This window comes from Geotrypetes seraphini, chromosome 6 (assembly GCF_902459505.1).
Source record: "Geotrypetes seraphini chromosome 6, aGeoSer1.1, whole genome shotgun sequence".
NCBI classification, from domain to species: domain Eukaryota; kingdom Metazoa; phylum Chordata; class Amphibia; order Gymnophiona; family Dermophiidae; genus Geotrypetes; species Geotrypetes seraphini.
Window position 1 is genome coordinate 114,252,652 of NC_047089.1, and position 27,620 is coordinate 114,280,271.

Genomic DNA, 27,620 nt, shown 5'->3' on the forward strand with positions numbered 1-27,620 from the left:
CCTCCGCAAGGTCCTTCCCCTCTGGCTTCTGTTGGAATCTGTCCTTCCTTCCTGGCATCTGGTGGATTCTGTCTTCCATCTGTTGGTTCCCTTCTGACTTGTTGGTGATCCTGTGCCTCCACCATCCTGCAGGCCTCCTCAATGAATCTCTCGAGCTCTCTAACCTGTTCTTTGATGTGACTCTCTCTGATGGTATCCTCAGTTGCCCAGCATGGTTCCTCTACGGTGCGGAGTCCCTCCAGCTCCTGGACTTTCACCTGCAGTCTCCCGACCTCCTTCTTCAGGCTTCCAACCTCCTTCTTCAGGCTATCCAGTTCCTGACATCGACCGCATATGTATGCCTGCCTCCCGGAGGGGAAGTAGTCATACATATGACACTCGGTGCAGTATACTGGAAAACTTCACTGGGTTCCTGCCGCCTCCATTTCTCCTTTCTCGTACCTGAAGTCCCTTGGTGTAGGACTGGTGCTCGGCGTGCAGCTTGCTGAAAGAGTAGAGAGAGAAGAGAAGAATGAGAATAGAAGAAAAGTACTTTTTTTTTCTTTTTTTTTAAGGAGTTAGAGGTTAGATGTTGCTACTGGGCTGCCTGGGCTCCTGGCTCCTTCTCAAGGCTCCTTCGCAGAGACGTTATCGCTAAGGTGAGCGCCTTTGCCGCTCACCTTCTCCGTGCGCCGAATGGCCGTGCGCCGTTGGCTCGCCCCCTTTTAAGGGGGAGCCCGGGCGCTGAGACGACCTCTGATGCGGTGGGGGTGGGCGGAGCTTCCTCTCGCCGCTACCCCGATCAGGCTTCCGCCCCTCCTCGCTGGCTACTGCCCCTCTGTCTCTGTCGCTGCCTTGCTTCACCTGGCTTCCTTCCTCCCCTCTGCCTCCCGGTCCGCTCTACAAGAAAAATAAAAGGTAAAAAAAAGAACAAGGACGCCGCCGAGTTCTGCCTCGTGCCCCGGCTCCCTTCCTTTTAAGGGGGAACCCAGGCGCTGAGACGACCTCTGACGCGGTGGGGGTGGATGGAGCTTCCTCTCGCCTCTACCCCGATCAGGCTTCCGCCCCTCCTCACTGGCTACTGCCCCTCTGTCTCTGTCTCTGCCTTGCTTCACCAGGCTTCCTTCCTCCCCTCTGCCTCCCGGTCCGCTCTACAAGAAAAATAAAAGGTAAAAAAAAGAACAAGGATGCCGCCGAGTTCTGCCTCGTGTCCCGGCTCCCTTCCTTTTAAGGGGGAGCCCGGGCGCTGAGATGACCTCTGACGCGGTGGGGGTGGGTGGAGCTTCCTCTTGCCGCTATCCTGATCAGGCTTCCGCCCCTCCTCGCTGGCTACTGCCCCTCTGTCTCTGTCTCTGCCTTGCTTCACCCGGCTTCCTTCCTCCCCTCTGCCTCCCGGTCCGCTCTACAAGAAAAATAAAAGGTAAAAAAAAAGAACAAGGATGACGCCGAGTTCTGCCTCGTGCTCCGGCTCCCTTCCTTTTAAGGGGGAGCTCGGCTGCTGAGACGACCTCTGACGTGGGGGTGGGTGGAGCTTCCTCTCGCCGCTACCCCAATCAGGCTTCCGCCCCTCCTCGTTGGCTACTGCCCCTCTGTCTCTTTCTCTGCCTTGCTTCACCAGGCTTCCTTCCTCCCCTCTGCCTCCCGGTCCGCTCTACAAGAATAAAAGGTAAAAAAAAAGAACAAGGATGCCGCCGAGTTCTGCCTCGTGCCCCGGCTCCCTTCCTTTTAAGGGGGAGCCTGGGCGCTGAGACGACCTCTGACATGGTGGGGGTGGGTGGAGCTTCCTCTCGTCGCTACCCCGATCAGGCTTCCGCCCCTCCTCACTGGCTACTGCCCCTCTGTCTCTGTCTCTGCCTTGCTTCACCTGGCTTCCTTCCTCCCCTCTGCCTCCCGGTCCGCTCTGGTGCAGGGAATGAGTCTGGATCAGATCCAGTGCTTCTCATGGATGTCAGTCTCCTTGGGTGGGGAGCTCAGTTGCTTGGCTCAAGGCAGCTTTTCTCCGGAGGAGGCGTCTTGGTTGATCAGTGTTCTGAAGACCAGTGCCATCTGGCTGGCATAGCTAATGTTCCAGATGTTCCTGATGGGCAAGTCGGTCCAGGTTCTTTCAGACAATTCCACAGCGGTGGCTTATGTCACTCATCAGGGGGGAACAGGAATCATCTTACGGTACAGGAGGTGGCTTTGCTCATGGCCTGGGCAGAGACTCATCTTCTGGACATCTCAGATTCCCACATAGTGGGAGTGGAGAACATCCAAGCGAACTTCCTTAGTCACCATATGCTAGATCCTAGAGAGTGGTGTCTCGGTCCCGCAGCCTTTGGGTTGATTGTGCAGGCTTGGGGGGGGTCAGCCTGTCATGGACCTGATGGCCATGAGTTTCAACGCCAAAACGCTCCCAGTTCTTCAGCCAGCGCTGGGATATTCAGGGCGAGCGGCTGGATGCTCCTGTACATGTTTCCTCTGTGGCAGAGTCCTTCATCGCATTGCTTGGCATCCCGGCCTCATGATCCTGGTGGCTCCAGACTGGCCCAGGCGCCCGTGGTACGCAGATCTGATTCGTCATCTCATGGCAAATCCTTTTCCACTGCCCCTCTTGCCCGACTTTCTGACTCAGGGCCCCATTCCAATGTTTGATCCAGGTCCCTTTTGTCTTATGACTTGGCTCTTGAAAAGGAATGTCTAGGTAATAAAGGTTATTTGGATAAAGTGATCTCCACTCTCTTGGAGTCCTGGAGTCCCGGAGACTTTCCACTTCTTGGGCTTATGTGCATGTTTGGCGCATCTTTGAGGAGTGGCATGCATTGCATGAAGTGGTTTCCTTTTACGTCTCTGCCTCACATCTTGGAGTTTTTGCAGGATGGCATGGACAGGTTCCTGGCCTGGTCTTCTCTCCAGGCTCAACTTGCGGCTTTGTCAGCGTTTCGGGGTTTGTTGCAGGGTAAGTGTTTAACTTCTCTGAATGTGATTCACTTTTTGAGGATGGCCAAATTACTTCGGCCTCCAATGCGGCCTTCGGTTCTGGCCTGGGATCTCAATCTGGTCCTGTCCATGCATGTGCGCCCTCCCTTTGAGTCCTTAGGTTCTTGCTCGTTGAAGGACCATACTCTTAAGGCAGTCTTCCTGGTAGCCATTACTTCTGCGAGACCCTGCAGGCTTTCTTGTCCCATCTGCTCAACACCGAGAATCCAAATGAAATAAATTATTTAAATGAGAAAATAGGAAAAATCAACCAATGGCTGAGGATCAATATGCTATCCCTGAATATCAATAAATCTCAGACTATTCTTTTCCCCTGTAAAGAAGGCCTTTCTTTAGCTGCACCAATTCAGATTGACAACATTCAGCAGGTCTCGAGCATTAAAATCTTTGGGGTAATACTAGAACTCAAATTATCATATCAAGATCAGGGGTGTCAAAGTCCCTCCTCGAGGGCAGCGGGTTTTCAGGATTTCCCCAATGAATATGCATGAGATCTATTTGCATGCACTGCTTTCATTGTATGCTAATAGATCTCATGCATATTCATTGGGGAAATCCTGAAAACCCGACTGGATTGCGGCCCTCGAGGAAGGACTTTGACACCCCTGATCAAGATCATATAAGCCAAATAGTGAAAAACTGCTTCTACAAATTATGCATGATGAGGTCCTTAGCAAAGGTGTTGGACCCATCAGCTCTTAATATTCTTATTCATTCCCTCATTATTTCAAAACTGGATTACTGTAACTCATTATTAAAGGGTGTCACTCAAAAACAACTAAGGAGACTACAATTAATTCAAAATAAAAATCATAACAAACTCAAAAAAATATGATCATGTAACTTCACTCCTAAAAAATGCACACTGGCTGCCAATGCCTCATCGTATCTCCAATAAAATTGCACTATTATCATTCAATATCCGTTAGACACACTTTCCTAGATAGACTGTTGATACCACTTACACTTTCCAGATCCCTATGTTCGGCTGATCAAAATCTCCTTTCTGTACCCTCCTTAAAGATTATCGGCATGAGACGTACTGAGATCTTTTCTGTCATCTGTCACAGTTATGAAACTCACTTCCAGGCTATATTAAAGAAGAACATATATTAGACAAGTTTAAGAGTTCCTTGAAAACCTTTCTTTATAAAGATGCCTTTGAAAATTAAAACCTTCATTTACAGATTGGAATACCTTTTCATTATTTTACTTTTAAAAATGATCTACTCTTTCTTTCTTCCCCAACATATCATGTTACCCTTTAATGTTGCCTTTCTCTAAAAATATTGTAGGTCTATCCCTTCTCCTCCTGTTTCTGTATGTTTGTCTTTAGAATTTGTCCTTGTATGTATAATTATGAGTTTTTGTTACCCCTGATTTTTTAATATATGTAATTTGCTTTGAAATAATATTATAAGTGTTTGCATCAAATTTTAATAAACTTGAAACTTTCTCTTGTAAGCCTCCCTTCCTGGAGTTTTCTAGGAAGCGCGCTGTGCTATGGTCTGTTCCTTCCTTTCTGCCAAAGGTGGTTTCGCATTTTCATGTCAACCAGTCCGTGGTCATCCTGGTAGTCGGTGTAAGGTTTGTTAGTGTGACCCCCACAATATTAGGTGGTAAGAGTTAAGTGAGAGGCGCCCTTACAAACGCCAAGTCCCAGGTTCAGTTCCCTCACTGAAGATTCACCAGGAAGTAGAATCAAAGAGGCACAGCCAGAGGTGATTGCATAAAGAATATATTATAGAAATAGTCTTACAGAAAAGCAATATTTATAAGCATTACAATTAAGCATTACAATTAATGAGAGAGCAACGCAGTTTCCCTGCCTTACAGAGTTCAGAGGAAAAGAGAGACATAGAAGCCTGAAGTTCCAGGGAAAGGCAGAGAGAGAGAAAAGGGGAATGGGGTGATGGTCCAAGCTTCATGTTCCATAGATAAAGAGAAGGATAAACAGAGAAAGAGAGAGCTCAAGAGAAACAAGAGAGGACCAGAGTGCCAAGAGCCAAGAGAGGGGGGTGATGCTGCGAGGGGGCTTTTATAGTTTGGAAACTTATTCTAAAAACCAGAATCTATTGAGCTTCAATAGAAGTTAAATCACCCCCCTCCTTCGTAGACAGGAGAAAAATAGGCTGTAGTCATATATGTATTTCCAGTCTGTCTCTGACAATAGTTTCTGATTAACTTTAGTTATCTGTGCACCTGGACCCATTGTCCTAAGCACCCTCTTAATCAGACATTAACACATTAACACCTTTTAGCTAATCATGATTCAATCAGGGCTACTTAAAACCTTCTTTTTGGGTTATATGAAACAGTCTACCTACACTCAGGGTCCATCTGCATTCACATGCCAAAGTCAGATTGATATAATTTCCCATAGGCCTTTGCTGACATAAGATATGCCAACTGAAAATGCTGATTGCTAGCAATAGCTATGCTGACAGTCAGGAGGACTCTTTGGAGCAGAGGCAGTAGTGCAAGTTGGATACCTGTCTGGTCCTTTGTTCTTATGCTCAGCGGACCCAGGATTTCTGGAAATTGGATCATCTTTTTGTCCTCTTAGTGGGTTCTTGTAAGGGGGGCGGTGCTTCCAAGGCTACCTTTGCGCACTGGATCAAGGAGACTATCGCTTCGGCATACCTTCTTCAGAAGAAGCCTGTTCTGGAATATCTCAAGGTTCATTCCACTCAGGGTCAGGCAACTTCTTGGGCTGAGTCTTCTCTTGTGCCTCCAGTGGATATCTGTAAAGCTGCGGTTTGGTCTTCTCTCCATTCCTTTGTGCAACACTACCATGTGGACGTTCAGGCACATCAAGACGCAGTGTTCAGTGAGAGTGTTTGTGTGATGGCCCGTTGGGGGATCTTGGATATACAAGTGGCTTTTGATACATTGGATCTCATTTGCTGTTAAAAAAAATTGTGGCAAGGAGGGGTAGTTTCAGTCTTTTACTAGAGCGTAAATTCAAGGTAAATTGTGGTACTCCTGTCTCTGATATGATGGGAATGAAGAAGGGAGTTCCGCAGGGGTCTTCATTACCTGTCCTTTTGTTCAATATTTAAATTTCACCAATAGGGAAGGTTTTCAGGAGCTTGGAGTTTATTACCGCATTTATGCGGATGATATCCATTTTTTTCCCCTGTAACTGAAGGAGTACATTTTGTAGAGAGAAAATTGACCGAGAGGGGCATAATAAAAAAAAACATCTAAGTCCCTTTTGGCCTAAGGCCTTAAACGTTGAAAGTAGAAGCAGGGAAAATGTCCATAATCAAAAAAAACGTCCAAAAGGAGGTTTTTTTTTATAATGGCCTGGCTCTACATTAAATGCCCAGACCACTACTACGTCTACACTTATACCCCCACAATGAACCAAAAAAACGCCTAAGCCCCAAACGTCCAAAACAAGGGCTTTTAGGCGAAGGAGGAGCCAATCCTTCGCCTAAAAGCTGGATTCTGTAACCGGTGTCTTTCAAAAACAACACCAGTTACAGAATCCACCCATCCCCCCCCACGACATCGGGGCAAGGGGGAGTCCAAGCCCTCTTGCCCCGCGGCACTTCCGACCTCCCCGAAGACATCGGGGCAAGAGGGAGTCCAAGCCCTCTTGCCCCGCGGCATCCCCAAACCTCCAATGAAGATCGGGGCAAAGGGAGCCCAAACCCTCTTGCCCTGCGATACCCCCCCCCCCCCCCCCCCCGCGATTATGTTCAGGGCAGGATGGAACCCAAGCCCTCCTGGCCTCTTGCCCCCTACCCCCTACAAGATTGGGCAGCAGGGAACCCAACCCCTCCTGCCCAGGCGCACCCCCTACCTCCCCATCCCCCACTACAATACGGGCATGATGGATCCCAGGCCCTCCTGCCCTCGACACTACCCCCCCAATGACCAACCCCCGATCGCCCCCCCCCCCGCCAACCCACAACCCCCCCGCTGACCTGCCGACCTCCCCTCTCCCAACCCCACCCCCATACCTGTTAAATGTTGGTCGGACGGATGGGTGCCAAGCCCGTCCGGCAGGCCAGCCGGCTCCGGAAAGGGGCTCTTGTTCAGCTTGGAGGGAACAGTGGTAAGGGGTCCGCCTGGGCTGGAGGGCTTGGGTTCCCTCCTGTCCTGAACGTAATCGGGGGGGTTGGGGATCGCGGGGCAAGAGGGCTTGGGCTCCTTCTTGCCCCGATGTTGTCGGAGGGGGGGGTGTGATGTATTATCCCAGGACAAGCAGGCAGGTATTCTCACTAGTGGGTGATGTCATCCGACAGAGCCCCGACACGGACATCTTGCAAGCATGTCTTGCTTGAAGAAACTCAGAAGTTTCGAGATGCCCGCACCGCGCATGCGCCAGTGCCTTCCCGCCCGATGTACCGGGCGTGTCTCCTCAGTTCTTTTCTTTCCGCGGAGCTGAGAAGTTTATCTTCATTCTGCGCTGACTGAATTTCAGTTTTTTGCCTTCTTTAACCCGCGTTTTTGTTTATTTCTTTGAATTTATTTCACTTTTAATTTATTTTTTCAAAAAAAAAAAAAAAAGTTAAAATTATTTCTTCCGGCGGTTCGGCCGGGCCGGCCTCGTGGCTGAGGCCTAGCGCCTTCGACCTTGCAGCGTCGATTTTCCGGCCTATGTCCCGACCAATCACCGGTTTTAAAAAGTGCAGCAAGTGCCAGCGTGCGATTTCGTTGACGGACCCGCATCGACGCTGCCTTCAGTGTCTTGGTCCGGAATACGTTCCGAAATCGTGCCGGCCTTGTTCCACGCTCACTGCGCGCTCGTTTAAACGGCGCTGCTTGCTCTGGGAGTCGATGTTCAAGATGGAGACTGCCAAGGACATGTCTGCTTCTACGTCTGTTGAGGTTTCGCCGGTCCGTTCGAAACCTGCATCGACGACTCCTGCATCGAGCATCGTGAAGCCAGCATCGTTTGCACCGGCTTCAGCATCGGCGCCTGCCTCCTTCTCCTCGGTTCAGGTACCGCTTTCCGCTGTCCCTCCCGTGGTCATCAAAGTGCCTAAAGCTAGCAAGCAGAAGCACTTGGCCACGAAGGAACGCGAAGACCGTGCAGGAGGACCCCCTTTCGGTGCGGATCCCTCCATATCGGCTTCGCTTCGATCCCTGCTAGAAGCTCAGTTTGTCGAGCTTATGCAGACTATGGGACCCCGACTTATCGCCAACATTCAGGGTGACATTCCGGCCCCAGTTCCAGGGGGCGGTCCGCCCCCTCCCCCTCCTCCTCGTCGTTCGATCTCCCTGCTCGACGAGGGGGATCGGCAGAGGGCGGCGGAATCCTCCAAGAGGGCTTCCCTTCCTGATATGCCGCCTTTGGAGCCCATCACACCCCCACGACAACAGGGTACTAGGTCGGTCCCTGATAATCGGAGTCCTGGGCATACTGCATCGCAGGAGGAGTTCTTCCGCACTCCATACCAGACTTGGGTGGCGCTGCGGGAGTCCGCATCTCTGCCACCTCTGCGATCCACTGCATCTAGTCCTATCCATTCCTTCGAGACTTCAAAGGATCGATCGATGCATAGAAGATCTCGTTCCCCATCCCGTCACCGGGAGGGGCATCGATCTCGGCACTCTTCTCGACACTCCTCACGTCATTCGGAGGTGTCTCCGCAAAAGAAGATGCAGCGTTTGGGATACTCCTCGTCGGATTTATCCCAGCCGGAGGGACCAGAGTATGAGGAACCATCTACCTCCTATTCTCCAAGCTGATCCCAGCTCTCCCTGGACCCGGAGGCGTCCACTTCTTCTAGTCCGTCTCGCCGGCCGGCCTTGGCGGACCAACTGTCTTTTTCATCCTTTCTCCGACAGATGGCGGATGACTTGGATGTGACTCTGGACACTGGGTCTCGATATTCTAAAGAGTATCTGGACACCATGCATTTGCCTCATCCTCCAGCGGAGACACTTCGGCTTCCTCTGCATAAACTGCTGGACCAGACTTTCATGCGTTGTTTTGAGACACCGTATTCCATACCTGCAGTTCCTAGTAAGCTGGATGCTCGATACCGCATCGTTCACCACAAGGGGTTTGAGGGAGCTCAACTTTCTCATCAGTCCCTTCTAGTCGAGTCCTCTCTCAAGCGTTCTCATCCCTCCCAAGTCTACGCTTCCGTGCCTCCGGGCAGGGAGGGGAGAACGATGGATAAGTTTGGTAGACGTATCTATCAAAACTCGATGATGGCGACTCGAGTGCTCAATTACAACTTTTTCTTCTCTTCATATTTGGATTTCTTCTTGCCGGTGCTCCGCAAGTTCATCCCTTTCATCGATGCTCAGGCTCGTTTCCAGTTTGAAGAAGTGGTGGCGACCCTGTCCCAGTTACGACTGCAGCTGATGCAATCCTCCTACGATGCCTTCGAGCTCTCGGCACGTGCTGCTGCCTGTTCGGTCGCCATGCGTCGCCTGGCGTGGCTTCGTACCATTGATATGGATCCGAACCTCCAAGACAGACTTGCAAATGTGCCTTGTGCGGGAGCAGATCTGTTCGATGAGTCTATCGAGACTGTTACTAAAAAGCTTTCGGACCATGAGAAGTCTTTTCAGTCTATTCTGCGGCCTAAGCCGAAGCCTCAGCAGTCTCGTCCCTCTAGACCGCCTCAAATTTACCAGCGGCGTTATCAACCGAGGCAGACTCCTCCTGCGAGACAGCCTGCGAAGAGACAGCCTCCCCAGAAGTCTCAGCAGAAGCCTCAGATGCCGGCTGCACCCAAGGCTACTCAGCCTTTTTGACTCTCTTCCAGGGAGCATAACCGACGTTCTGTCTTCCCCTGTTTTTCCCATAGGGGGTCGTCTCCATCATTTTTGTCATCGATGGGAGTCAATCACCACAGACCTTTGGGTCCTTACCATCGTAAGAGAGGGATACTCTCTTCATTTCCAACGGGTCCCCCCGGACCACCCTCCAAGAGAGTATCCTTCCAACTTAACGCAGACCGCTCTTCTCCTCCAGGAGGCTCAGGCTTTGCTTTGGCTTCGGGCCGTCGAGCCGGTCCCGTTGGATCAGCAAAACCGAGGGTTTTACTCCCGGTACTTCCTGGTCCCGAAGAAGACGGGCGATCTGCGGCCCATTTTGGACCTTCGAGTCCTCAACAAGTTTTTGGTCAAGGAGCGGTTCCGTATGCTGACCCTTGCCTCTCTCTACCCCCTCCTCGAGCAGAACGATTGGTTATGCTCTCTGGACCTCAAGGAGGCCTACACTCACATCCCGATTCATCCGGCCTCCCGCAAGTTCCTCAGATTTCGGGTGGGACATCTACATCTGCAGTATCGAGTGCTTCCATTCGGCCTTTCCTCGTCGCCCAGAGTCTTCACGAAGTGTCTGGTGGTGGTGGCCGCTGCACTCCGGAACATGGGTCTCCAGGTGTTTCCATACCTCGACGACTGGCTCATCAAGGCACCGTCGGCTCCAGAGGTCATTTCGGCGACCTTGACTACAATTTGTTTCCTGCAGAACTTGGGCTTCGAGATCAACTTTCCCAAGTCACATCTTCAGCCACCCAGTCTCTCCCCTTTATCGGGGCTGTCCTGGATACCATCCAACTTCGAGCGTTCCTTCCTCCTCAACGCATGGATGCTCTTCTTCTACTCTGCCAGTCGGTGTCTTCTCGCCAATCCATCTCAGCGAGACACATGATGGTCCTCTTAGGTCACATGGCATCCACAGTTCATGTGACGCCTTTTGCCAGACTACATCTCAGAATTCCTCAATGGACCTTGGCATCTCAGTGGACTCAGGTGTCCGACCCGTTGTCCCTCCACATTGTAGTCACTCCTGTTCTACGGCAGTCTCTTCTCTGGTGGATGACCTCTTCGAATCTATCCAGAGGTTTGCTGTTTCACTCTCCTCCCCACCAGAAAGTTCTCACGACCGATTCATCGAACTATGCATGGGGAGCTCATCTGGATGGTCTTCGCACTCAGGGGTTCTGGACCAGTGCGGAACGACTCCATCAAATCAATCTTCTGGAGCTCAGAGCCATCTTCAATGCTCTCCAAGCTTTTCAACATCTGCTTCACGACATGGTGGTCCTTATTCGCACCGACAATCAGGTCGCCATGTATTATGTCAACAAACAAGGGGGCACGGGCTCGGCCCCTCTTTGCCAGGAAGCTCTTCGAGTCTGGGATTGGGCGGTCCGCCACAACACCTTCATCAGAGCTGTCTACATTCAGGGGAAAGACAACGTCTTGGCAGACAAATTGAGTCGTCTTCTCCAGCCTCATGAATGGATGCTCCACTCCGACCCCCTTCATCAAGTCTTTGCACAGTGGGGGACGCCTCAGATAGACCTCTTTGCAGCCCCCCACAACTTCAAACTGCCTCAGTTTTGCTCCAGGATCTACACTCCTCATCGCCTCGAGGCAGACGCTTTTCTACTGGATTGGGGGAATCGCTTCCTATATGCGTTTCCTCCTTTTCCTCTCATTCAAAAGACTCTGGTCAAGTTGAGATCAGACCATGCCACCATGATTCTGATTGCTCCTCGGTGGCCCAGACAACCTTGGTTCTCCCTTCTACTTCAACTCAGCAGCAGGGAGCCAGTACTTCTTCCAGTGTTTCCTTTACTACTCACTCAACATCAAGGTTCACTACTTCATCCCAATCTGCAGTCCCTCCACCTGACAGCTTGGTTCCTTTCAACATAACCCCTCACCAGTATTCTCAAGCAGTGAGGGAGGTCTTGGAGGCTTCCAGGAAGCCTGCTACTCGACAATGCTATTCCCAAAAATGGACTAGATTCTCTTCCTGGTGTATTTCCAATGCCACGGAACCTCAGCGAGCTTCCCTTTCTTCTGTATTGGACTATCTTCTACACCTATCTCAGTCTGGTCTCAAATCTACCTCCATACGAGTCCACCTGAGTGCTATTGCGGCTTTCCATCAGCCTCTACAGGGGAAACCTTTGTCTGCTCATCCTGTGGTTTCCAGATTTATGAAAGGTCTTTTTCATGTCAACCCTCCTATCAAACCTCCTCCTGTGGTTTGGGATCTCAATGTTGTCCTGTCTCATCTCATGAAGCCTCCGTTTGAACCTCTCAACAAGGCTCCACTTAAGTATCTCACCTGGAAGGTGGTTTTTCTGGTGGCCCTCACGTCTGCTCGCCGGGTCAGTGAGCTTCAAGCCCTAGTGGCGGATCCACCGTTCACTGTATTCCATCATGACAAGGTGGTTCTTCGTACTCATCCGAAATTCCTGCCTAAAGTGGTCTCTGAATTTCACATCAACCAATCCATCGTGCTTCCGGTGTTCTTTCCAAAGCCTCATTCTCATCCTGGGGAAGCTGCTTTGCACACTCTGGACTGTAAACGTGCTTTAGCTTTCTACTTGGATCGCACAAAGCCTCACAGAACTGCTCCTCAACTTTTCGTCTCCTTTGATCCAAACAAGTTGGGACGACCTGTATCGAAGCGCACCATCTCTAACTGGATGGCGGCTTGTATCTCTTCCTGCTATGCCCAGGCTGGATTATCCCTTCCCTGTAAGGTCACAGCCCATAAGGTCAGAGCAATGGCAGCCTCTGTAGCCTTCCTCAGATCGACACCGATTGAGGAGATATGTAAAGCTGCCACTTGGTCCTCGGTTCACACATTCACCTCTCATTATTGTCTGGATACTTTCTCCAGACGGGATGGACAGTTTGGCCAAACAGTGTTACAAAATTTGTTCTCTTAAGTTGCCAACTCTCCCACCATCCCATTGGGGTTAGCTTGGAGGTCACCCACTAGTGAGAATACCTGCCTGCTTGTCCTGGGATAAAGCAATGTTACTTACCGTAACATTTGTTATCCAGGGACAGCAGGCAGCTATTCTCACGTCCCACCCACCTCCCCTGGGTTGGCTTCTCAGGCTAGCGACCTGAACTGAGGAGACACGCCCGGTACATCGGGCGGGAAGGCACTGGCGCATGCGCGGTGCGGGCATCTCGAAACTTCTGAGTTTCTTCAAGCAAGACATGCTTGCAAGATGTCCGTGTCGGGGCTCTGTCGGATGACATCACCCACTAGTGAGAATAGCTGCCTGCTGTCCCTGGATAACAACTGTTACGGTAAGTAACATTGCTACGCGGTAGGAGAGATGCCTCATCTCTCCTGCCACGGGTCGCAGCGGTTCAGGTAGAGGAGTGATGGCATTGTGATAGGGAAGATGAGGCATCTCTCCTGCCGCGATCATTGCTGTAGGGGGTAGGCAGTTTGCTGGGGCCGCTGAGCTGATCGCAGCAGCCACGATCAGTTCAGCGGCCCCTTTTTCGGCACTTAGACCTGTTTTGACTTCGTCTAAGTCAAAACGTATAAGTACCGACTAGGCAACCTGCCTAAGGTTTTGGTTATACCTGCTGCACGCCTAGGTGTAGGTCGGCCCACCTCCCGCCCACTGCCCGCCCTTTCCCCTCCTCTAAACACGCCTCTTTTCTCTCTGTGCGTTTAGTGGCAGGGGAAAGGGATATATCTAAAACCAGCTTTGATTATGGGTACTTGGACAATCAGGCTTTTTGATCGTCCAAGTAGCCATTTAGGCCACTTTTTAGACGTTTTTGTTTTTTTATTATGAACCCCTGAGTGTATGGAATGAATAACATTGTGGATACATGACAATAAATTAGTGTTGAATATAAAAAAGACAGAAATGTTTGTTGGAAAAGATGAAACTCTGTTAGGGTTGGGAGAATTGAAAATATGAGATGTGATTTTCACTATGACATTACATATTAGGATAGTAGGGGTGATTATGGATGCGTAGCTTTCTATGCAGACACCTATCATGCATGTTGTTAAAGAAGCATTTTTTCAATTACGATTGTTGTCAAGAGTAAGAAATATGATGTCTATGTTAGATTTCCAAATTGTGGTGCAGAGCATAATATTGTTCAGATTGAATTTTTGCAAGTCTTTACTGTTAGGCATTGCAAAAAATAAAATCAAAGCACTCTCAAGTTGTGAAAAATGCAGCGGTGAGAATGATTAAGGGGGTAGCATTAAATGAGCATATAATGTCATTATTGTAAAGTCTGCATTGGTTGCCAATTCAACGTAGAATTGATTATAAAATTTTGATGATTGTTCACCAAGCAGTCTATGGAGTAACACCGTGGTATTTAAGGCAGGCATTGAAACAATACATACCTTCTAGAAAGTTTAGGTCAGAATCTGCCATGAGGTGCTTGGTGAAACTCATTACAAAAAGACGCAAACAGCCATTTCTGTGGCGAGTCCTCTGAAATGGAATGCTTAACCGTGATATATGAGGGTATGTAAAGATAAGATGTCCTTTAAGAAGCAACTAAAAACATATTTGTTTGTGAAAGCCATTGACTAGGTAGTGATGTTTCAGATTTTGGCAATCTGACTTATTTAAGTTTTATTAGCCATCTTCTAGTTTTAGTAACAGAAAAGTTTGGAGGAGTGGATAGATAGAGGGGCATAATAAAAAAAAAACCGTCTAAGTCCCCTTTTGGCCTAAGTCCTTAAACATTGAAAGTAGAAGCAGGGAAAATGTCCATAATCAAAAAAAACATCCAAATGGAGCTTTTGTTTGATAATGGCCTCCCTCTACATTCAGCTGTTTAAACGCCCAGACCACCACTATGTCTACACTTATACCCCATAATGAACCAAAAAAACACCTGAGCCCCAAACGTCCAACACAAGGGCTTTTAGCCTAAAAGCTGGATTCTGTATCTGTGAATAACAACACCAGTTACAGAATCCACCACCCCTCACGACATCGGGGCAAGAGGGAGTCCAAGCCCTCTTGCCCGGTGGCACCAACCCCCCCATTATGTTCGGGGCAAGAGGGAGCCCAAGTCCTCTTGCCCCATGGCACCGACCACCCCCCCAATTACATTCGGGGCAAAAGGGAGCCCAAGCCCTCTTGCCCCACGGCACCGACCCTCCCCCCAATTACGTTCGGGGCAAGGGGGAGCCCAAACCCTCTTGCCCCGTGGCATCAAACCCCCCCCTCCCCGATTACATTCGGGGCAAGAGGGAGCCCAAGCCCTCTTGTCCCGGGCACCCGCGGCACCCCCCGATTACGATCAGGCCAGGAGGGAGCCCAAGCCCTCCTGGCCTCTCGTCCCCCACCCCCTACACGATCGGGCAGGAGGGAGCCCAATCCCTCCTGCCCAGGCGGACCCCCAACCCCCAATACAATACGGGCAGGAGGGATCCCAGGTCCTCCTGCCCTTGACACAACCCCCCCCCAATGACCGCCCCCCTGATCAGCCCCACCGCTGACCCACGACCCCCCGCCTACACCACGCACCCCCCACCCCCAATACCACCCCCATACCTTTGAAATGGGTTGGGCCCATGTGCCTAAGGCCCCGCCCACAGGAGGGGGGCCTAAGACTCCCGAGCCTATTCTGATTGGCCCAGGTGTCTTAGGCCCCACCTGTGGGCGGGAATTCAGCCGCCTGGGCCAATCCGGCCCCATTCTGGAGCCGGTTGGCCTTCCGGACGGGCGGGCTTGGCACCCGTCCATCCGGCCAACATTTCAAAGGTATGGGGGTTGGGATTGGGGGTGGGGGCATCGTGGGGTGGGCAGGGAGGTCACGGGTCAGTGGGGGGGGCCGATCGGGGGTTCTGGGGGGTTGTGTCGAGGGCAGGAGGGCCTGGGATCCCTCCTGCCCGTAATGTAGTGGGGGGTAGGGGGTCCGCCTGGGCAGGAGGGGTTGGGCTCCCTCCTGCCCCGATATCGTCGGGGGGGGTCATCGGTGCCGCGGGACAAGAGGGCTTGGGCTCCCTCTTGCACTGATATCATCGGGTGGGGGGTTGTCGGTGCTGTGGGGCAAGAGGGCTTGGGCTCCCTCTTGCCCTGATATCGTCGGGGGGGGGGTGGCGTCAGGGTTGGGGTCATCAGTGCTGCGAGGTAAGAGGGCTTGGGCTCCCTCTTTCCCCGATGTTGTCGGAGGGGGGGTGATGTATCGCGGCAGTTTGGGTAGAGGAGTTATGGCATCGCAGTAGGGAAGATGAGGCATCTCTCCTGCCGCGATCATTGCTGTAGGGCGTAGGCAGGTTGCTGGGGCCGTTGAGCTGATCGCAGCAGCCACGATCAGCTCAGCGGCCCCTTTTTCAGCACTTAGACCTGTTTTGACTTTGTCTAATTCAAAAACGTATAAGTGCCGACTAGGCAACCTGCCTAAGGTTTTGGTTATACCTGCTGCACGCCTAGATGTAGGTCGGCCCACCTCCCGTCCACCGCCCACCCTTTCCCCTCCTCTAAACACGCCTCTTTTCTCTCTGTGCGTTTAGTGGCAGGGGAAAGGCCTAAGCTGGTTTTAGATACGTCTAAAACCAGCTTTGATTATGGGTACTTGGACGATCAGGCTTTTTGATCATCCAAGTAGCCATTTAGGACACTCTTTTGACTTTTTTTTTTTTAATTATGAGCCCCATAATATTTTGCTGATTACGTGTGTGTGTATGACTATGTATATTTACATTGTAAGCCGCTTAGACCTTAAGCGGTGTAGAAATTAAAAAAAAAATAAAAATAATAAATAAATTGCTTCGAATAGAAGCGATATATAAGAAATGTAAATAATAAATAAAATATTGTAAAATTTCTTTTGTGTAACTTATGCAATACTTTTTTCTGCAGATTGATTCTCTCACAAATCTTGGAGTGATTAAAATAGAATGTGGGTCACAATTCTCTGTGGCTCTCACAAAGTCTGGTGCTGTTTATACCTGGTAAGCATTGTTATTCAGTATGCTCTCTGTTAAGTGGCATAAAAATAGACTCATGACTACATTAAACATAGTTTAAACTTTTTGGGAGCATGTATAGCATGCATAGCATAATACAGAATATAGGGAAAGGCATCTGCTTACGTTAAAGTTGTCATAATAAATGTTAATGAATTACTTGAATGACCCTGAAGTGAACTATACAGACCATCAACATAAGGATATAAGGTAATTTCTGTCATGATGAAAAATACTAAAAGATGTTATGTAAAGGAATAATGCTATTTGTGTGAGATATGTCTTCCAGCTGCAACATTTTCTAAAATTAAAGAAAGGCAATCCCGGGGCAATTAGCTGAAGTGACTGTTTATAGGGAGAAGATACAAGTAAAATTTGTTGGCTTTACAGTTAGTAAGATTATAATTTGTTTATTTACAGTATAGTCTGCTTTTTCCAAGCGGATCACAAAATCACATAATATATTGTGGCAGGGTCAAGTCCCTCCAATAGGGCAAAGCCCGAACTCCCACCACGTGCATTCTGATCAGCTCTCCACAGGGTGCCAATGGGGTTATGCAGGATTATTTTTAGACACAAATGGTCTGAGCTTTTTCCACGTTCCAAAACAGAAAAAAAGGTTTATTTTATTTTCACATTATCTCCACACAAGTTCATTGGCTCAAAACACCTCTTCAGCACTCATATTGCCCTTCCCATTAAGCAATTCATGGCAGGCCCTCACTATCCCCAAAAGTTCAGTGTTTCATTTCTCTCCACCCAAAAAACTGAAAAAACTACACCAAACAGTTCTGTTCCATAGGCTGCTGCTTTGTCACAGTTCAGGTAGCCCTCCTCATCAGGGACCTGAGCCCCTCTTTGCCAGCAGGCAACAATAGGCAGCACTTCTGCTTTCACATCTCTTCCTGAAGTGTTTGTGTCAATAGTGGAGCAGGGATCACCTCTCTGCACAATTATTTACCCTGACCACTAAATAAGCTTCACAATATTTCCCTGACTTCCTATAGCTAGGGCCAGTATGTGGGGGAACTCTAACCAACCTTATAAAGAGCATGTGATCCCGTACCCACCCGAAGTTTTCAAGTTATAATTTGGTATACCGACCATCACAGGTATCTGGCTGGTTTACAATATTAAAAAAATTTAAAACATAAAAAATGGAAATAAAATAAGGCAGGTTGTAGCCTAGACGATGACAGAGTTTAGACACGTTGGATATAAGAGGAAGTAGGGGGGAGGGAGATTCTAATTACAGTGGAACCTTGGTTTACGAGCATAATTTGTTCCAGAAGCATGCTCGTAAACCAAATTGCTCGTATATCAAAGCGAGTTTTCCAATAGGAAGTAAGGGAAACTCTCTTGATTCGTTCCCACCCCCCCAGCCCCCGAGGCCACCGGTGCTGCTTCACACCCCCTCCCCCCAAGAACCGTAATTTTGCCGCCCCCCCATCCGCCGCGCGAACCGGCGTTCCCCGCCAGCCCAAACAGAAGCCTTACCCCATCTGGCACCGGCACACAGCCCCAGGACATGCCGGTGAACAAAGATCATTTGTGTTGCCTGGGCTTGAGCATCTGCACATGCTCAAGGCTTTCTGGCTCTCGCTCTCTCCGAGATTCTCGAGAGAATGAGAACCAGAAGGCCTTGAGCATGTGGAGATGCTCAAGGCCCAGGCAATATGAAGGATCTTCGTTCATCGGCACGTTCTGTGGGCTGTGTTCTGGTGCCAGATCGAGTAAGGCTTCTGTTTGGGCGGGTGGAGGATGTCGGTTCATGCAGGGGGTGTTCGCGAGTGGTGGGGAGCGATGCCGTTTGTCAAGGGGGTATTTGCGGGTGGGCGGGGGTTAGCGATGCTCGCAAATCGAGTCAATGCTCAGTTTGCAAGTCATGATTTGTGAGAATGTTTTGCTCGTCTTGCAAACCGCATTACTCGCAAACCGAGGTTTGACTGTACATTGAAAAATAAGAGGAGGAGAAGAGGGGGAGGAGAATACAGGAGGAATGGGAGGAGGAAGAAGTTCCCAGATGTTCAGTGACTCAGGATGGGGACAAACTTTGGGCTCGTAACACAGCTTTACTTTTAAACATGGCTCCTAACTTTAGCTGTGTTGGGATTCTCCTTTATACTGCACCAAAGCCTTACATACTTCTGTCCCCAAACATTCAAAACCTTCATTTCCATTTCTAAATTTACAGGATCATTTTATTGGGTTTCTTGGCATTCCTCACTCAGGCCTTGCTCTGGATCAAAGCTGCACTCCATGGTAAAATCTTGGTCACTTAAATCATGTCCCTGTTCAGATACCTCCATTAAAGCTTCCTCTCTGTCTTCTGGCTCTCCACCCCCTACCTGGGGGTGCCCTTATTTCTCACAGTCAGCTTCTGTAAATCCTTCCACAAAATCTTCCCCTTCCCAAGCTAAACTTTCCCTGGGAAACCGATACCTTTCTTTCCTGTTTTCTTCTGGCTGAACTCTCCTGTGAAATAGAGGAACTGGAGTTTGTCAGCATGCCTGGGGAGATTTTTTGGCATCCAAGCTCTGGACTGCTGCTCATCCCCCAAGCCCCTCTCACTTTAATCCTTTGTTTGTCAGCCTGCACTGCTGTAGGATTAAAGTGATTCTTCCCCTCTGTAGATTTGTATGAGGAATAATCTTAAATAATAAAATGCTAGCCGTGCATGCGCACTTGCCTCGCGTGTTCCCTGATCCCTTTTCTGTCGGGATATGGCAAGACAAGTGCACATGCGCGCTTATTACGTCACTGAGAGCAGCGAATGCAGGAAGCGGAGTAAAAAAAACAACAACCGAGCGAGCCGGGCCGCTGAGAAAGCGCGGGAGGCCTGGCCCAGGCTGCGGACGGGTAAGGAGCTGGGGCAATGAGCCTTCCCTGCGGCTGAAATGGAGCCTGACCACCCTCCGCGACAGACCACAGGAGTCCGTGTCCTTTTCCGCTCACCCCCCTTCCCGCGGACCCGACTACCTTGGCGATTCAAGCAGCGTGTGCAACAGTCTTCACACGCTGCTTCGGGCCCTTCTACTTCCCTGATTTGCTCTCCCGCGTCTCTGATGATGTCATCAGGGACGTGCCAGAGTAAATCAGGGCAGTAGAAGGACCCGAAGCAGCGTGTGAAGACTGTTGCACACGCTGCTTGAATCGCCGGGTAGGTAGTCAGGTCCGTGGGAAGGGAAGGGAGGGGCGCAAGGACTCTGGGGAGAATGGCAGACACCGGCCCTGTACTAACTCCCGTGGACAGGGGGAGCAGAAAGGGGTGCTGATGGACAGGGGTGGGGAAATGAAGGGAGGCCTACTGCTGAACAGAGGGAGCAGGAAGAGGTGATGATGGACATGGGGGAAAAATGAAGGGAGGCTTACTGCTGGACAAGGGGAGCAGGAAGAGGTGCTGATGGACAGGGGGGAGGTAAAACAAAGGGAGAAGGGCTGCTGCTGGATAAGGGGAGCAGTGAAGGGGTGGTGATGGACACAGGGGAGGTAAAAATAAGGGAGAATGGACAAGAAAAAGCGGCTAAGGAGACAGAGAGAAAGAAATAAAGACAAACACACATATATTCTAGCACCCTTTTTTTTTTTTTTTTTATTCTTTATTTATCGTTTTAAAATTCTTAACAAAATCAAAACATTTTGTACAGAAAGATTGTCAGATCAAACACAAAATTATAAGAAAATCATTTACATGATGTAGAAAGAAAAAGTTCTAGTCGGACAATCTCAAGTCCTCTATAGTGTGATCCAAGATTATTTATGAGTGAACTTTAGGAAATCAATTTATAATTCTATACAAAAGAAACAGTATCGCGTGCCTGGCTTGAGGAATTATTCTAATATCAAATCCAATTAGTTTTACTATTACGTTGTTGTTACTGTAGTAGTTGTTGTTCCTTCTTTTTCCAGACGTTTCAGTGTCAGAAAAGCTGTAAGTTGAGATGGTTCAAAAAACACATACTTATTATCTCGATACCTTATTATACATTTACATGGGAAACGTAAAAAGAAAATACCACCCAGCTGTGTAACTCCTGCTTTCATCAAAAGAAACTGCCGCCTACGATTCTGAGTTTCTCTACTAACATCTGGAAACATTTGAATTTTCAAACCCAAAAATTCTTTATTCTTATTTCTAAAGAACATCTTCAAAATCCAATCCTTGTCCGGCAACAACGCCACAGATAGTAAAAGAGTTGCTGGTTTAACCAAATCTTTATCTGATGTTTCCAGGATTGCTGTCAAATCTTGTTGAAGGTCTTGTATTTCCTGTTTCTTATCCTCCGAGTGTTGATCCCTTTCCTTAATAGGCAAATAATATACTCGAGTGAGAGGAGGCAATGATTCCTCAGGAATATTAAGTATCTCCATAAAATACCTTTTTATCATCTCTCTCGGGTTTATAGATAGGATTTTAGGAAAATTCAACAGTCGTAGGTTACTAGTCCGATAGTTATTTTCCATAGTTTCCAATTTTCTTCTAATAATTTGATTATCTTTTATTATTGTGGATTGAACTTGTTTGATCGTTTTCACTTCATTTTCAATTTCTCCCACTTTTTCTTTAACATTAGAAATTTCCTGTTTATTTTCTTCTATTGTCTGTTTTAGAATTTTTGTATTCTTTTCACCTTCCTTAATTTGTTTAGTTAGTGAGTCTCCCAGTTTGGAAACTAAATCCCAAATTGAATCAAGAGTCACTTCAGCTGGTTTTTCATATTTAAAGAAAGTCTCATGTAAAGTTTGAAAAGGCTCACCTTGACTGCCTTCTGTCTGTTGGTCTGGATTTTCTCCTCCTTCTGCCCTATCTGCTGGATTCTAGCACCCTTTAATGTAACGGGCTATAAATCTAGTAGAGTAATAAAGTGGAGCCTTGTACTGTTGCTGCACTATTGCTTATTCCCTGCTTTTCTAAGGTGCCTGCGGTCTGCTTGTCAGACTTTAAAGTCCTATTTCTTTCCCTAGGAATGGGCACTGGTTTAGCGCAGGTAGGGCTAGCAGCAAGGTTTATGGACATGACGGGGTCCTGCCTGTTGCAATATATAACAATCAATAAGAAATACATCTCTCAACCACACTCTCCAATATTCCACTACAAAAATAAAACAATTCTTCAACATACTTAATTTTACAGAAGTACCGTTTTAATAGTCTTTTAAAAGTATTCACATCTCCTTGCTGCCTTATATAGGCCGGGAGCTTGTTCTATTCTGCAGGACCGGCACGCAAAAAACTACTCACTCGAGTTATTTGTAATCTCATTTCTTTCCTTGTTGATATATGTAAATCACAGTGTCCCGCAGAATGTAACTTTTGAAGCGGAATGTAAGGTAAAATGCTATCAATCAAATATTTTGGTCCTTGCTGATGGATACTCAGATTAATTACATGTTTCCCCAAAAATAAGACCTACTCCAAAAATAAGCCCTAGTTAGATTGCTCCCGAAGCCCCTCCCAAATGTCCCTGCGCTCATCCCCCTGTGCAGCATCTTTCCATCTTTCCCTCCCATCCAAACCCCGCTGACCCTCCCACCGTGAGACCGACATATCTCCCTCCAAACAACAGCGTCGGCAGCATTTTATATTTAAATTATTTTTATTGAATATAAGGAAATACAATAAAAAGCTGAAATAAAAGAAAATCATTTATACAAACATCAAAGATCAGATTTAAACAATTTCAACTACCAATCTCTATTTTACCATCCCATGTTCCATCCCAACCCTCCCAATTTCCAATATGTAAATATAACAATTGAAAAATAAATATCCAAATAAGTAAATAAATATATCTATCTATATCCCCTTCCAAAACTGCATAATAATAATTTAAAAAACAAAAACAAATTAAGGTTTTCCTAAAAGAACATGACTGTGAGCAGCTGGAGTCATTGTTTCTAAAAAATGGCTTCCAAATATTAAGCAAAATCCTACCTTTCTTCATATCCCAGTCAGAAACAGACATAGCCTCCATTAGCACTACAAATAACATTCGTGCTCTCCAATGACCATAATTTGTTCCCATAGACCCTACCCAAGTAGAAAGAATTGCTTTCAACTCCAATAAAATCACCCTTTTCAAAAAATCTTTAAACCCTTTAGGCGCTGGATGTTGTCTATCAAAAAGCCAAAATAGGCTATAACTATTATAATGCCATTTAACATACCACATATTACTAACCTTATAGAAAATTTCTGTCCAAAAATTACAAATCAAAGGGCATTCCCAAACCATATGTGATAATGTCGCTTTAGGATGATTACATTTTAAGCAAGAACCTACAGAAACAATTGTCACTCTATAGGTTCTCCAAGGAGCCATATACATACGACAAAGATATTCCAATCTTGAGCCACTTTGTCATAATCCATACTTGAATAAAATTCTAGCATGGAGCGTCTGAAATATTTTAAAGGTACTATTAATTGGGCCTCTAACCAGAGTACATCTGGCAAAGTTTCAAAAATTTTTGAATTTAAAAATTTAGAATTTAAAGAGGACACATAAAATCTTAATTAAAGATAGGAATAAATATCTATATGAGGCCATCCATAATCAGTACGTAATTGGGAACAAGTTGGTAAAGTTCCATCTTCTCTGAGGATTTGATATAAATAAATTAGAGTCCCCTTCTTAACTTTCCTAAAACCAGATGATACCATTCCAGGTTTAAAAGATCCATTACCACTGATTGGTAACAAAGGGATAATTTGAAAATTAGTAGATTATCTTTTACAAATTTGACGCCAAGTACATAAGAACATAAGCAATGCCTCCGCTGGGTCAGACCTGAGGTCCATCGTGCCCAGCAGTCCACTCACGCGGCGGCCCAACAGGTCTAGGACCTGTGCAGTAATCCTCTATCTATACCCCTCTATCCCTTTTTCCAGCAGGAAATTGTCCAATTCTTTCTTAAACCCCAGTACCGTTCCCTGGCCTATTACGTCCTCTGGAAGCGCATTCCAGATGTCCACCACACGTTGGGTAAAGAAGAACTTTCTGGCATTTTTAAAATCTGTCCCCTTTCAACTTTTCCGAATGCCCTTTTGTTCTTTTTATTTTGAAAGTTTGAAGAATCTGTCCCTCTTTATTCTCTCTATGCCCTTCATGATATTGTATGTCTCTATCATATCCCCTCTAAGTCTCCTCTTCTCCAGGGAAAAGAGACCCAGTTTCTCCAGTCTCTCAGTGTATGAAAGGTTTTCCATCCCTTTTATCAGATGTGTCGCTCTCCTCTGAACTCTCTCGAGTAACGCCATATCCTTCTTAAGATATGGCGACCAATATTGGATGCAGTACTCCAGATGTGAACACACCATCACCTGATACAACGGCAGGATAACTTCTTTCGTTCTGGTTGTAATACCCTTCTTGATTATACCTAGCATTCTATTTGCTTTCTTAGCGGCCGCTGCGCACTGTGCCGTCGGCTTCATTGTCATGTCCCCCATTACCCCCAAGTCCCTTTCTTGGGTACTCTCATTCAATAACATCCCTCCCATCGTATAGTTGTACCTCGGATTTCTGCTTCCCACATGCTTCCAACATTTTTCAATGTTGAACTTCATCTGCCACCTCCTCGCCCATTCTCCTAGTTTGTTCAAGTCCCTTTCAATTCTTCGCAGTCCTCTTTAGTCCGAGCTCCACTGAATAGTTTGGTGTCCGCAAATTTTATTATCTCACACTTCGTCCTTGTTTCTAGATCATTTATGAATATATTAAATAGCAGCAGCCCGAGCACCGAGCCCTGCAGAACACCACTCATGACCCGCCTCCAGTCCGAGTAGTGGCCTTTCACCCCTACCCTCTGTTTCCTACCCGCCAACCAGTTTCTGATCCATCTATGTACGTCTCCTTCCACCCCATGGTTCTTCAGTTTCCGGAGTGGACGTTCATGAGGCACCTTGTCAAAGGTTTTTTGGAAATCTAGGTATATGATGTCTATGAGGGTCTCCTCTGTCCATCCATTTGTTAATTCCTTCAAAAAAAAGTGCAATAAGTTAGTTAGGCACAATCTCCCCTTGCAGATACCATGTTGGCTGGTTATCAGAAGCTCATTTCTTAAAGGGGCAAGTAAAAAATAATAAGAGTGTGGCGCAGTGGTTAAAGCTACAGCCTCAGCACCCTGAGGTTGTGGGTTCAAACCCACGCTGCTCCTTGTGACCCTGGGCAAGTCACTTAATCCCCCCATTGCCCCAGGTACATTAGATAGATTGTGAGCCCACCGGGACAGACAGGGAAAACTGCTTGAGTACCTGAATAAATGCATGTAAACCTTTCTGAGCTCCCCTGGGAGAACGGTATAGAAAATTAAATAAATAAATAAAAATAAGGATTCTTCAGGACAACAGACTGCATTGTAGACGAATGAAGAAGATAACTGAAATGATAAGGTTTACAAAAACGAAGTTCTACAGAAGTCCATGAAAAATAAGATGTGGAAAGAAACTAGTCATGAATATGTCTCATATGACAAGATTCCACAAATTGACGCAAAGAAAGAGGGCCAAGACCACCTATATCAATCCTTATAGTCAACTTATACAATGGAAGACGAGGTTTATTCCCTTTCCAAATAAATCCCCTAAGAAGTTTATCAAATTGAAACTCAACTCTCCGATAAAGAATAAGAGGAAGCATCTGGTAAATATATAACCATTGAAGCAAAATAATCTAATATAATAAAACCCTAAGCATGCATGCGCACTCCCACCTGCGTGCTCCTGTTTTCTGTGTACTGTAGGGACCCACAGGTAGGAGTGCGCATGTGCGCGGCCCATGCTCGCGGCAGCAGAAAGAAGAGGCCGTACAGCTTCGTGTCTCCGGAGTGTGAACTGGCCAGGGCGACGTCAGCAGGGGCCGGACCGGAGCTGGAAGGGAGAGGAGCTGCTCTCCTCCCCTCCCCAACGGACTTTAATTCCTGGCTCCCAGGCTTCTCCTCCTGCTCCGGCTGGGCCCGCGTAAAAAATCCAAAAAAAACCAGAACTCGCTTCGGGTCCGGCAAGGGCTGCGGGTCCTGAAACCTTCCGATTCAAGCAGTGTCTGCAGCACTCTACACATGCTGCTTCGGGGCCTTCTACTGCCTTGATTAAATGAATACTTCAACTCAGTCTTTACCCGTGAAGCACCCAGGGCTTGGCCCTCAGCTACAGACAAGGGCTGACTCAGTTGACCCGTTTAGTAACTTCGAGTTTATGCCCAGCAGTGTCTACGATGAGCTGTCAAAACTCAAGATTAACAAGGCAATGGGGCCTGACAACTTACACCCCAGGGTGCTTAGGGAATTGAGTGATGTTTTGGCGGAGCCACTGTCAGCGCTCTTCAACCTCTCCCTTAGCACAGGCTGCATCCCGCTGGACTGAAGGACGGCTAACGTCATTCCACTCCACAAGAAGGGCTCAAAGATGGAGACAGCAAACTACAGACCAGTGAGTCTAACATCAATAGTGAGCAAACTAATGGAAACTCTAATCAAACACCAATTGGATAAGATCCTGGATGAGGAAAATCTATGGGACCCCTGTCAACATGGATTTACTAAGGGGAGATCATGCCAATCCAACCTGATCAGCTTCTTTGACTGGGTGACGGGGAAGCTGGATGTTGGGGAGTCCCTGGACATTGTGTACCTGGACTTTAGCAAAGCATTCTGCACTGCAGGTACCACACTGCAGGTTGCTGAGCAAGATGGGTTCTATGGGATTAGGTGACATTTTGACGAAATGGGTTAGGAACTGGCTTGGTGGTAGGCTTCAAAGGGTAGTGGTGAACGGCACCCCCTCAGAAATGACGGAGGTGATCAGTGGAGTGCCACAGGGCTCGGTCTTGGGCCCGACCCTATTCAACATCTTTATAAAAGACTTGGCAGAAGGGCTTCGAGGTAAAATAGCATTATTCGCTGAAGACGCCAAACTAAGTAATGTAGTGGGCAAATGCACAACGGACGAAGATTCAATGCCCGACAACATGATGCACGACCTACTCCTACTGGAGCGCTGGTCTAGGACCTGGCAATTTAGCTTCAATGCCAAAAAATGCAAAGTCATGCACCTAGGCAACCATAATCCATACAAGACTTATACCCTTAATGGTGAGATCCTAACAAGAACGGTAGCAGAACGAGACTTGGAGGTGATCGTCAGTGAGGACATGAAGGCTGCCAGTCAGGTGGAGCAGGCCTCATCCAAGGCAAGACAGATTGCATACGCAGGGGTTTCGTCAGCCCCACCTGGCCCCACCTGGAATACTGTGTGCAGTTCTGGAGGCCACATTATCGCAAAGATGTGCTGAGATTGGAGTCGGTTCAGAGAATGGCCACCCGGATGGTCTTGGGACTCAAAGATCTCCCGTACGAAGAACGGTTAGACAAACTGCAGCTATACTCGCTCGAGGAGCGCAGAGAGAGGGGGGACATGATTGAGACGCATCGAAGCGGAAGAAGATATCTTCTTTTTCAAGGGACCCACGGCAACAAGAGGGCATCCGTGGAAAATCAGAGGCTGGAAACTACAAGGTGACACCAGGAAATTATTTTTCACTGAAAGGGTGGTTGATCGTTGGAATAGTCTTCCACTGCAGGTGATTGAGGCCAGCAGCGTGCCTGATTTTAAGGCCAAATGGGATCGACACGTGGTTTCTATTCACTAAGCAAAGGTAGGGGAGGGTCATTAGGGTGGGCAGACTAGATGGGCCGTGGCCCTTATCTGCCGCTATTTCTATGTTTCTATGTTGCAGATTTTCGCAATCCTCTTGCATCTCTGAATAACTTAGTATCATCTGCAAATTTAATCACCTCACTCATCATACCAATTTCCAGATTGTTTATAAATATGTCGAAGAGCATGGGTCCAAGCACCGAACCCTGCGGCACTCCACTGGTGATGCTTTTCCAGTCCGAGTATTGTCCATTTACTCTGTTTCTTATCCGCCAGCCAGTTTTTAATCCACGTGAGTATTTCA

At 47.8% G+C, this 27,620-nt stretch overlaps 1 protein-coding gene across 1 annotated transcript in view; it reads left to right on the top strand.

Annotated features, from left to right (window-relative positions):
• The window catches only part of HERC2 (HECT and RLD domain containing E3 ubiquitin protein ligase 2), a 3,346,202-nt gene that overhangs the window by 2,978,106 nt on the left and 340,476 nt on the right, over window positions 1-27,620 (top strand). The window contains 1 exon segment of the mRNA XM_033948978.1: window positions 16,554-16,645. Within this exon segment, the coding sequence (XP_033804869.1) occupies window positions 16,554-16,645 (92 nt within the window).